Here is a 12,823-nt window from a genome sequence, read left to right as displayed (position 1 = left end):
CTGGTAATGTGGAATTGTGCTGTGTTTGGATTAAGTGGCTGTAATTGTTGCTACTAATGAATCATGACTGTGTGAAAACAATGTGACAGTATGGAAGGTGTCACATGAATGTGCAGCTTCACAGGAAGCCTCAGATCATTAGTTAACAGCAGATGGACACAATGAACTTTTTTTTTTGTTATTTTTATTTTTGATTTCACTTCAGGAGTTGATGGAGAACACAGAACACAGAGCTTGAAGAGAGTGAATGCTGGACTTATTTTCCAGATGGACAGAAACACAACCCCAGATCAGCGATAGCTGTTCCCTAACTGCTGGATGTGTAAATAAGCAACAGTTTGTTAACAAGTTCAACATATCAAATTAATCGCTCATGATATAATGTTGAGGCTGAAGTAACATTCAGTGGCTACACAATAACAGAACATAAACCTTTAAACACGGCAGGAGAATAAGTATCTGTGATGTTAGTATCCAGCACCAGAACCATTTCAATATGAGCTGTTCAGCTGTCAAACTCTTTATTTGACTTTGTCAAGTGCAAAAGCAGAGAAGTGCTACAACTGCAAAATACAGATATAAGATACAAAAAAGAGCGTAGAAGTATTTTCAAAGACAAATATGTAACACTGCTTTAAAACAAAATGCATTGTACAACACAAAGGCAGCTAGAAGACAGCGGTGGGCTTTGGCACTATATTGTTACATATGGTACGCAGAGTAGGAGTATTAAGGCCAGTGGGGGTGTTACTTGTTAACTGCTGTAAAAACTGATATTAAATACATTGATAGCTTTGGCTGTAGTGCGTCACTTAGACTGCAAAAATGTAAAACTTTGGGGTTTGCAACACCAGTGCTTGACCTATGGAAATGCAGCTGCAGCACATACACAATACTGATCATAAAAAAAGCAAAAATATATACACAACAAAGCACCAATATATACAGAAATATACACACACACATGAAGAAGGGGTTTTTGTTCAATCCTTTTAGTGGGAACCTGAAACTTGTGAGATCTTGTGCAATTTATTTGCCAAGAAATAGGTCAGATTAAGATTGAAATAAAATGCTTCTGTGCTGAGTGGGTGTTTGGACCGGAAAGAAAAAAAAAAGAGCCTCAATTACACTTTGGTGAACCCATAAGTAACGCTGCAAAATCAGTCCTCTCTCATATCCTGTAAAATCACATGGAAATGGAGCCGATGCACAACTTCCTACTTTTTTTTGGCTGAGAGAAGAAGCGAGCTGGCCGTAAGTCACTGTCAGCGGCAGAATTATCCACAAAATACATCTTTTCCTTTTGGTTTTCCTGGTTGTCTTTCCAGGTTTAGGGGGGGGAAAGGGTGGGTTCCCTGAGATCTGCCCACTGCACACAGGAAGTACATATGTACGGTAATCAAAATAAGACGAAAGAAAAACGTCACTACGAAGACCAAACGAGCACAAGACAAAACTACAAACTATTAATTCAATACCTTGATAATACTTACTGAGTGTTTCTATAATGTAGCTGTTAAGGTATTAAATGAAAACTTGACACGAGAGTTAAATATGGCATTGGATATCAGCTCCATTAGAAAATAAAGTGCTAAGTACAAAATGAATGAATGAATGAATTAATTACTCTGCAACTCAGGATGCATAAATGATGTAAAAGCTTTGGCAACGTTTATAATCAAGATACAGTATGAGTGAAGCTTTTTCTATTGGTTTGGATACCAAGCTTATTACTTTACACCACACCTCATTAGAAAACAATCTACTACTGAACAAAAGTGCTTTTAAATCACAACCATATCACACACAACACAATTAAAAAAAAACATAATTAGATGATAGTCAGACTGGGAGTCGTTATAGCTTTATGATGGGAGAACTTGTGTAAATGTTCAGTACTGTTTGTAAGTGAAGGCAAAACCCTCTCTTTTACTTAACCTTCATTGAAAAAACAAACTTCTCCACTGAGCACCTTTCTTTTTTTCCTTTTCATTCCTTCTGTCTTTTCTTGTTCTGCGCTACGACCACTTGCTACTCCTTCTCGTCGCCACCCGTGGCCTCGCTTCACCTTTCACCTGTCCGAAGTATGGAGAAGATGGTCCTGTCTGCAACCTGAAGAACTGGCTGCTGGGCTCCCAGCAGTCCTGTGTGTGAGTGTTTGCTTCCTCTTGTTCAGTGGGCTGAAGTGTACGACACATCATCATTAGTGTGTCTGTGCCTACAGTGTTATTTCTATGCATGTTAACCTGCATGTGCGTATATATATCTGTGTGTGCCCGTATGCAAATTTGGGTTCAAAACCATTAAAACATGACTGTTTTCAGACAGGCCACAAGTACCCATGGTAACCGAAATATAAAATATAAAAATATGTGGACGAACAACAAAACTGAGAAATCAACACATTTTTTTTTCTGAGATATACAAAAAGACTGACTGCACTGTCTGCTGTCAGTTCATGAAGTCTTCTGGTGAACACGCTCATGTGCTCCTGTCGGTGACCCCACGTGACCTCCAGGGTCGCACGGGGTCAGTTTTTGGTCTGGGGCGGAAAATAAGGGATCAGAGTATTCCTTGGTTTAAATCTTGACCTTTACAAGATTTGGGTGTTTAAAACCAGCTCACTTTGCATCTGGTGACCTGCACCTTGTTATGCTGAGAGAAATGAACTGGGATTTGGACGGATCACTTCTTGCAAACCTGAAAAGTCTTATTTTATTGCTTTGTCTTCAGGTTTCATTTCCCAAACCGCTAGTCTCTAGTCTCTGAAGGTTCTTCTTGTTTTCTTCCTTTCCTGTGGGTTTAGAGAGGGGGTACCTGGGGACAAAACCTGCTGTCCCCCGTCCTCCTCTCGTCCTTAACCCACATCATGTACAATTCAACTTTCTGCTCTCCCCCCCGCGCACGCAGAGTCCCTCAGGATTTGGGGTGTCCAGTACCGTGCCTGTCTAAGTTGGGGTGCACCTTATTTTTGAGGGGTGGGGGCTTGCGTTTTCGCTTGCGTGTGGGAATGGTGGTGGTGTGAGCAGGGTGGTTAAACAGGCTGGAGGAGGGGAGGGGGTCTCTCTCTGTGGGAGGGGCAGTGGTGGAAGGTAAAGAAGGTGCGGGGGTACACGGAGGTGCGGTGGGTGTTTTGGGCGGAGACGTGTGGTTGGGGGGGACGCATCCTGATGGGACAGGGGGGGAGGGATCAGTGGATGATTTATGGGGGGCCGGTGTAGGCGGAGGTGCGCTGACTGAAGACTTGGCTGATGACTGAGAGGCAGAGACCGGTCTGGACTTTAAAAAGGGGACGGGCGTGGCCACAGGAGTCTTTTTGACGTGGGCACCGACGTGTCCGCAGTCCTTCGAGGGTTCACTTTTCGCCCCCCTCTTCACCTTCTTGCTCCCTTTGTGTTTTTCTTTGCCACCGTTTCGTTCTCTCCATCCAGCGGCGTCCTGTTCCTCCCCCTTTCCCCTCTGTCCCGTCTCACTCCTCCCTCCCTGACCACCACCACCACCTCCTCTCTCCCTCCCTCTGCTCTTCCTCCTCCTCCTCTGGGCTTGCTCCAGTCTACACTCGATGTGGTACAGATCCTCTGTTGCCATGGTGACACGGTCAATCTGTTGCAGCAGGGCATCCAGAGTAGGCAGCAGTCTGGAGGCTTCCGTCTCCTCCCTCTCCCTCCAGCTGGTACCTCCTCCCACCACCACCCCCGGGCCCAGGCCCAGGCCCGGCCCCAGCCCCAGCCCCAGCCCCAGCCCCAGGCTGACCCCCGGGGCCTCCGTCAGGCTGCAGGGGCTGGAGGAGGCCGGACGCCACGAGGCCTCGGAGCCCGCATCCACACTGTCTGGTGTGGGTGGAGAATCTGGACCATCAAGCGGTGGCAAACACAGGGACTTACAGTCGCTTGTGGAGGAGGAGCGGGACGGTGGCAGCTCCATGCCTTCAAATCGCACCTTGTGACGAAACTGAGAGGAGGATGAGAGAGGAGATTGAAGATTAGGGAACTGATTTTTAGACTTGAGACACAGACATTGAGTGTGTTGTCCCATTGGGTTTTTCTTTTTTCTTTTTTATAAATCTTTTTTATTAGATTTTCAGTTCACATACAATAGTACTTGTAATGCAATGCATGCAATGGATCCAGGTAATCTTGTTGACAGGTAGTAAGAAGTCTGTCTTATACAGGGTTTGTTGAGAACGACAACAACCTTAGCCTAAGCCAGAACGGCTTCAAAGAACATACCCTACATACTGTACACATCATCCCTTCCCACCCACTTTCAAGAGAAAGAAAGGAGAAAGGGAAAAAAATGAAACTATGACCACTAATGACGTTACACATAAAATAAGCTAAAACAAACAAATAAAGCTTCTAGTCACTTTCTGGGTTGATCATAGTTCTGTCTGAATATTCAATGAAGGGCCGCCAGGTTTTGTTGAAAACTTTACCAAACCTGCAAGTGAGAATCTAATCTTTTCAAGCTTGATATGAGTTAAAGGGATTGTTCAACATTTTGGCAAATTGGCCCATTGCCATAATCCCGTTAGTCATAGCAGTAGGTTTCTTACCTTTAATTGTCGGTGCAAGCTATTTTTAAAACGGCGGAGCAGAGCCGTGAGCTGCTCAGAGATACGCTACGGAGGCTAATGGGATTTCTTGGTTTCCCTCATCAAACTCATCAAATACACAATCCAACAACTCCAAAACGCTCTGGTGGACAAGTTGTGACCTGCACATTCACCACACTATGAGATAATAACAGAACGTTACGAGACAGAGTTGTTTTAGAGGTAAATGCAGAGACTGCTTGCTGAAAAACTGCCCCCGACGGGAACATGCATCAGCGGTTTTGCATGAAGCCATGAGCCTCCGTAGCGTAGCTCTGAGCAGCTCGCGGCTCTGCTCCGCCGTTCTAAAAATAGCTTACACCGACAATTAAAGGTAACAAACCTATTCTCAAGACTATAGGGATTATGGCAATGGGCCAATTTGCCAAAAATGTTGAACTATCCCTTTAAAACCTCCCTAAGCCCCCATCAGGCTTTTCAAATTTGTCGCATTAGAATCCCTAAAACCTTCACCCTGAAAGGTCACAGTAGATATGAAACAGTTGATGTACCTCCTTGGCCCGGCTGAGTCCCATCCACATCTTGAGGCGTCTGAGGAACAGCTCGACCATCTCGTAGTCTTGAAGATCCACAGCTGGACGGTACAGCTCTGCTCGCGCACGGCGGTAGTTCCTCAGCAGCACAGAGGTGACCAACCAAAGCAACACCAGCCGAAAAACAGAGAAGCTCGCATGGAACAGCAGTGAGGAGACGGTGCTGGAGGGGCCGGTGATCATCCAGCCGGGACGCCAGGACAACAGGCCACCGGCCCCCAACAGGGACAGACAGGCGGAGCTCACACTCCCATAGCCGTCCAATACAGAGTGGAAGAGCTGGAGTCAAAGAGAGAGAGAGCAGAAAAAAGTATAAAAGAGATGACTCCTCATAGTTCTTCAGAAAATTCTAGAGAAATGAAAAACAACTGTGAGAAATAGAATAAAAAAATAAGAAGAAATGTGAAAATCAACAGGAATCCAAGACTGGCTGCAGCAGGTAAACAAAACACTGTTATTCTGGGATAGAAGACAGAAATATGTGAGCACAGTGAGCAGGTCTGATGTGGACAAAGTTTGTCAGATTACAAATTACAAACACTGACATTTGCTCATTAGCTGCAAATGTGCTGAGGTTGAATATTGTTAGTTTTGCAGCTATTTAGTCATAAACTAAATATTGGACAAGGTCAAAGTTTGACCTGACTGAGCCGCTACATCGTTAAAATACAGTATTGTTCTTCAAGCTCCTGCTAAATGCATTCAGATGAATTTCGGAAAGTTGCATAAGAAAATAGTTCTGTGACACACAAGTGGAAATAAAGGCTTCTGGTGTTATTCTGTCCCGCTTAAAACAGTCATCACTCCTTTACCTTTCTGGTTCTTTGTTGAAAATATTATTACCATTATCAGAACATTAAGCCTCCACTCTGGCTTGATTGTTTCAAAAACAGATTTTTATGATTTTATTTTAGAATTATTATGTACACAGCAGAGACTTTAACTCTGGTGTTATAAGTTTCAAACTTAGTAACTTGACAAGACTTGGCATTGAACATTGCATATCTTTCACAAAAGCTGTTCACAAAATCAGTCACGACTGTTACTGAAGTTATTGTAATAAAAAGGATAAGGCTATGTTACACAGTCTGTGCTAACGTGAAGGTTTATTGTAAATTCTGTCTACTGTAAAGAAACTGAACTATAGAAATAAGAATTAACTACAACTTCGCATGAAATCTTATCAGTCACAAGGTTATTTATTTTCACATTGGCTATTATCTACACGTTTTCAATACGTTTTCTGTGTGTGTGGGTGCGTTTCAGTGTGTGTGGGCGGGAGAGAAACGGAGAGAACAGACATGAGAAAAAGTCTGACCAGGTGTCCTGTGTGTGAGTAAGCCAGCATCAACAGCAGTAATGTCAGGGCGAGTCCCAGCAGCTCCCAGAAGGAGCGGCGGAGAGCTCTGCCAAACACAGCCCACTCTCGGAGAAACCGCAACTGGTGGGAGGCCTGTATGATTAGACAGGGAGAGAGAGAGACAGAGAAAGAGATCGCATTCATTCAGCTGATGCTTTTATCACAAGGCTTAAATCCTGCACAGAAACACATTGGGACCAATAACAGGGATCAGTGTCTCACTTAAAGACATTTCAGCATGTGCACCGGACAAAGAAAAGCCTGGGGATTGAACTAAAAACCTCACAGTTGAGCCGAACAAGCTAAAATACCCACACTGAGTGCAGCTGTAATGTGCAGCAGGTTCGAACTCCCCTGGTCTGTGCTGCAGCGCAACAATGTGTCTCATTAACGTGTTTGAACAGCTTCTGGAGCTGGATCATTTTGATGCTGGATTTGTCATTACATGGAAATTGTTGATGAAAACCAGGGAATAACAAAGTCAGGGGATAAATACAGCTCTGGAAAAAATTAAGAGACCACTCCCAAAATGATCAGTGTCTCTAGTTTTACTATTTATAGGTATGTGTTTGAGTAAAATCATTTTTTTTGTTTTGTTTTATTCTATCAACTACCGACAACATTTCTCCCAAAATTGATTTTTTTTTTGTCATTTAGAGCTTTTATTGGCTAATGACTAAACTAGTCTAAATAACAGAAATATCAAGTCTTTTCAGACCTTGAATAATAATAATAATGCAAAGAAAACATGTTCATATTTATTCCTAAAGAACACAGCAAGGATATTTTAACTCAGGAAGAGTTTATAAATCAGTTTTTGTGGGATAATGTCAATGTTTAATCCAGCAATCTTCCTATAAAACCAGATGTGGTTCAGGTGATGAATGGAGTTGTGTTTGTGTTGGTATTTAAAAAAGAAAAGAAAAGAATGACTGTCATACATGTAGAGATGCTTTTAAGAAACACTTGTGAAAGTGGTCTCTTAATTTTTTCCAGAGCTGTATATATTCAGAGTAATAATGTTGGTGGCAGGTAGTGATCAGGAAATGGCTAAAGACAGATGCACCTAGAATGGAGGATTGGGTGGAGGTAATGTACGTTATTTATAGGATGGAGGAGCTGACTTTCTTAACTAGAATCAGTTAAATTTAAGAATTACTAGAAAACTGGGTTGATTTTGTGCCACCATTACGGTCAGATTTTAGTTTAGCTACGAACTTCAATTGTTTGTTGTTCATTATGTTTATTTTCTGTATTACCCTCCAACAGGAGAAAAGGGACTTTGCAGGGCAGGAGTGAAAATAAGGATAGGAGTGGAAAAGTACTTCATATTACTTCTCTTTAACTCTACTTCATGATTAAATGAAGAGTTTATGCTGCTTTCTGTCTTTGCTCCCCTGTCTGGAGTATGGGTATGTTCTATATATTTGGAAAATTGTGTACAAGATGTAAAATGTTGATGGGATAATGCTGTATGGAATCAATAAAAAAGTCGGTAACACTTTACTTGAAGGTATCGTCGTTAAGAGTGACACACTGTCATTACAGTGTCATGAACATTATGTCAATGTCATAACGTTGTCATTAAGTGTCATCCGGTTAACCCTAACCCTACAAAAACAGAATGACACTTAATGACAATGTTATGACACTGACATAATGTTCATGACACGTTCATGACACGGTACTGACAGTGTGTCACTCTTATGACGATACCTTCAAGTAAAGTGTAACCAAAAGGTAAATTACAAAAAAGAAAGAAAGAGAGAAATCGTTGATGAATAGAAAAATGTAAATGTGTATTTTAGTATGAGCCCAGCTCTCCCCCTGTCCTCCTCTCGTACCTTGAGCACCAGGATGAACAGCAGCAGTGCAGACATGACTGTGTACATCTGAGTCTGCCTGGCCAGGGGGTAGAAGTCAGTGAAGGCGTCCCGCGGGTGCTTCACATACGACGCCCACTGCTGCTTGGCCATGGTGCAGCGGCTCAGGTGCAGCCCGCACACAGACGCTGCCAGTGCCAGTTTACAGATGCCCAGGAGTCTCCAGGCCGACAGCAGGTACCTGTAGCCCTCTCTGATGAAGCCCAAGATCCCCCGCACCAGGAAATACAACACCAAGATGAGGAGGACGATCTGGAAAACAGGGAATCACAGAGCGTCACTACAGATGTGATGTGCAGATGGCTGATGCCGAAACAATGAGGAAAAGACTGGGGGGGGGTTGAGTTACAGCTTAGGGCTCAATAGTATTAAAGGGATATGCCAACATTTTTTTTTTTTTTTTCGTGTCTTGCCTCTCTCCCGAGTCCATGACCAGCAGATAGACACCATCCTTTCGACTGTGCGTGCAGTAACAAGGGAGATACGGGCAGAGATGGCGCACCGCTAATTAGCTTAGCTCAAACGCTGGAAGTGCATAGGTAGTGTTAGCCTGCCTCCACCTAAAGTCATCAGAGAAACTCTTCAGCAACTCTAAATGGAAACCGGCGGGCCGATCTTCGTCTCAGAGCTGACAAAACTCTCCGGTAAGGCATCTTGAGCGGACAGATGCCGGTAACGGGACGAGATCGGTCAAAACGGAGGGCTCAAGCTAAGACGGTTTATTTTGGTTGAAGCTAGCTACATCGAGGGTAGGTTAGCTTCCTATTTCAAAGTAAAAGCACAAATTCTATCGTCATGGTTTTCTGTATGTAAAGGGCAACGGGTGTTTTATGTTGTGAAAGTAACAGGAAGTGCGTTGGTCACAACAGCTAGCTTGAGTAGCGCCGAATTCGTCCAAACAAAACTGTAAACAGCTGTTATTTAGACAAATTAACGACACACTGCTGATCTAAACGGCTACTTTCTCACCTAAAAATGTTTGAAACGTCGATAAAGTGATATACAGTATTTACAGAGTTTAGAGCTAAAATGAAATCAGCTTCTGACTGCTGATTTCAGCTCGGGTAGGAGGCAGGCTAACACTACCTATGCACTTCCAAATATGTTGGCGTATCCCTTTAATAGTTATTATTATGGTAAGTGACAGAAGCAGTTGCCAGGCGTTACCATGAGAAGGAGCTGCAGATCCAGGCCCGTGATTGGCCACAGACTGACGACAGGGAGATCAAGACTGGACTGGACACGCTCCGAGACCGGGAACTCAAACAAGAAGGAGAAGACGGCCAGGAGGTTTGTGTTGATGTTGTAGAGCGAGAACTCCACAAACACAGCACGGGTCCTGGGAACACACACGGAAAGACAGCCGAGATATTTCAGAGTCACTTCCTGTTTTGGAAACCAACTTTAATATTTTATCTATGTTACTTAAGATGGGTGTTTCCACCACAGGAGGGTTTTATTTCAGTTTTCTGGTAAGAGCAGGATTAAAAGGTTTGTTTATATCATCAGATATTATTCTCAGAACAGTTGTTGAAAGCAGGTCCAAATTCTTAGCATAGTTCTTTATTGGATTATTTTCTATGTTTTATAGTTTTTAATGTGCAACTTTTCAATGACGTAAAGTAATAGGGCCAACTGCACCACAGGGGCTTTAAAACATCATTCCAGATTCAGGCCTCGAGTGAGCCTGGTTTGGTCTTTATTCCAATCATTGTGAAATTGTGTGCACATTTTTATCTCCCTTATATCTGGCCCCAGGACTTCGGACAAACCTGGTGAGATCCAAAAGCAATTTCAGTTTTGCCTGCAGTCTTCTCTTTAATTCAAGATTTCTTAAAACCTTAAACTTTTTTTTACTAATTCCACACATCGTCCTGCCTTGTTTGCTACCTGTGGTCGAGCCAGTGCAGCTGCTGCAGCTGCTGTAATGAGGACGAGGCCTCCTCCAGGCTCCTGTTCAGCTGGTGGACCTCACCGCTGCTGGCCTGACCCAACCGCCACACCCTGGAAAGATGAGTGGGAGGACACACGGACAAGAACGTGAGACATCAAACAAAACCAGAAAAACACTCTTTGAGTCTGGTCTACCAGTTCACTTCATGTCTACAGCCAGCTCTTTAATCTGTTTCTTACCAGTTTGCATCACCAGCATCATTGGCAGTGAACTCCTCAGTGTTTTTAGTTGGAGACGTGAACCAGTCCTTTTCCCAAACATTGTCCCCTGCCTTGGCACCACCTGCAAATAAAGTTTACAGTTCAAAACCAAAATCAATTTCACTAACCCAAGGTATAAAGGCTGATGCACACCTAAAAAGAATCTTAAAAAGACAGGTGCGTTGGAGCATGGGATTGGAGTCAACAAGGAAAACAAGGGTCTCCCGCACACTGTCAAATCACTTTATTATAAAAGAAACAACACTTCAGTCCTCAGGACCTTTTTCAAGCAGAGCTTTTTAAATCTTTTTCAAGGTCCTGAGGACCGAAATGTTGTTTCTTTTATAATAAAGTTTTTTGCAAGTGATTGGACAGTGTGTGGGAGACCCTTGTTTTCCTTGTTGACTCCAATTTCACTAAGCCAAAAAAAGTTGATTCAAACATGAAAGAGAATGAGTTTGGTGAACAGAGACAACCTCAGCTGGAGTACCTGTGATGCTATGCATGAAACATTTAATACAGGTTAGTAAGTAAGTAAGCACATTTAATTTATATAGCACTTCTCATGGATAAAATCACAGAGTGCTTTACAACAAGGATAAAATGCAATAAAATACAGAGATCACAACAAAATACACATAACAGCACACATACAAGTAACTTCACAGAGGCCCTACAACATCACCATCAGTAGAAAGCCTGTCTAAAAAGATAGGTTTTAAGTTCTCTCTTATATAAAACCTTCAGTGGACTCTATGCTGCGTAAGGTCAATGGTAGTGCATTCCAAAATTCTAAAATTGGGGTGATATGATCCCTTTTCTTAGATCCAGTTACGAGCCTTGCAGCTGCATTCTGCACAGTTTGAAGGCGATTTACAGCCTTTTTGTTAAAACACATAAAAAGAGCATTACAATAGTCAATGCGAGATGAAACATAGGCATGAATTATCATCAGGGACCTCAGTTTGGCGATATTCCGCAGATGGAAAGACACAAATAAAGAAACAGATTTAGCTTTACGTTTCAGATCCTATAAGTTAAAGAGAGTTCTGCCAGCGACCGTGTTCAAGTCTCACCTTGCGTGTCGCGGACTTGCCGCAGCCTCAGCGTGCCGAGTAACACCCCTCCTGTGTCTCTTAAGAGGGCAGAGTCGTCCACTAGCCGAGGCAACAGGGACTCATTCAGCCACGTCAAGACATTATCTCGGCTGAAAGACAAACCACCAGAGTATTTGTCACATCACATGTTGCTGTCAGACATTAGGGCACACAGGATGACCGTACGTTTGACTGGAAGAGTCTAGTTGTGCTCTCTTTATATAAACAAAATTCTTTCTGCTCTCTCAGTCTGAATAAAATAACACGTGTCTCAAAAGCCCAAAAGAGAAAACATGGCAGAGGCCAAAAAAATCTTTTTCGGTGACTAGACACACTGTTTGTGTTTGCCAAAGACATTCAGAAGGTATTACGAGCAGACAATTAGAAGGTCACTGAAAATAGGCTGTTATTCTCACAGGAACAAACTAATAGAAGAAGTCCAGGTTATTTGTGTGTGTGTGTGTGTGTGTGTGTACCTCCTGATGTTGTGATACTCAGGTGTGAGTAACGCTTGTTGCAGCTGAGTGCGCAGTTTAAGGCCGTGTGTGTCTTTGGCTGAGTCAGAGTAGTTGAGGAGTAAGACCACCAACAGGAAAAACATGTAAACCAGGAAATTCTGAAAAAGAGAATCAAATATTTTGTTACGAAACAAGACACAGAGTTTTCAATGGGTGGGTTTACATGGACAGTTTCAAACGGTTTCAAAAAGGTTTGGGAGACCAAACCGATTGAAAATACTTCATGTAAACACCTCAAACCGTTTCAGTTATACCGGTTGAAATTCCAATCAGTTTGAAGGGGGTAGTTTAAACCTTTTCCAAAGCGATCTGTCTGTCATGTATACACTGGCTGCGTTCATTCTGCGCATGCTCAGGACATGACGTAAAATGTCCGTGTACTGTATGGGAAAATGTCGAGCAAGAAATTTCATAACGGACTGGCGGGTCATGCGGAAGTTCTGTTTCCACTCGGTGTCCGAAAATTCATGCAGAACAACACCTTTACCACCAATCTCTACTGTGGACTTTGACTCAATGCTCCCTGGTTTTAGGAGAGGAGGAGGAGGAGGAGGAGGAGGAGGAGGAGGAGGAGGAGGAGGAGGCCGTACGCTGCCGGTGTTGTGTGTCACAAACTATAAACTGTTTTCTTGTCTGTAACAACATCTATTGCACGTCTGTCCG

At 43.1% G+C, this 12,823-nt stretch overlaps 1 protein-coding gene across 1 annotated transcript in view; it reads right to left on the bottom strand.

The window, feature by feature from the left end:
• Positions 1–2,916: 2,916 nt before the first annotated feature.
• Positions 2,917–12,823, bottom strand: part of pkd1a (polycystic kidney disease 1a) — a gene marked incomplete at both ends in the record, with an annotated part of 85,936 nt that continues 76,029 nt past the window's right edge. Inside the window, 9 exons of the mRNA XM_083975530.1 lie at positions 2,917–3,951; positions 5,107–5,427; positions 6,467–6,601; positions 8,353–8,643; positions 9,559–9,730; positions 10,282–10,395; positions 10,525–10,627; positions 11,622–11,752; positions 12,119–12,258. Coding sequence (XP_083831656.1) covers positions 2,917–3,951; positions 5,107–5,427; positions 6,467–6,601; positions 8,353–8,643; positions 9,559–9,730; positions 10,282–10,395; positions 10,525–10,627; positions 11,622–11,752; positions 12,119–12,258 — 2,442 coding nt within the window. The remainder of the gene's footprint in view (positions 3,952–5,106; positions 5,428–6,466; positions 6,602–8,352; positions 8,644–9,558; positions 9,731–10,281; positions 10,396–10,524; positions 10,628–11,621; positions 11,753–12,118; positions 12,259–12,823) is intronic.

Source organism: Trachurus trachurus (genome assembly GCF_905171665.1).
Source record: "Trachurus trachurus genome assembly, chromosome: 1".
NCBI classification, from domain to species: domain Eukaryota; kingdom Metazoa; phylum Chordata; class Actinopteri; order Carangiformes; family Carangidae; genus Trachurus; species Trachurus trachurus.
This window is presented reverse-complemented; position numbering and strand designations above follow the sequence as displayed.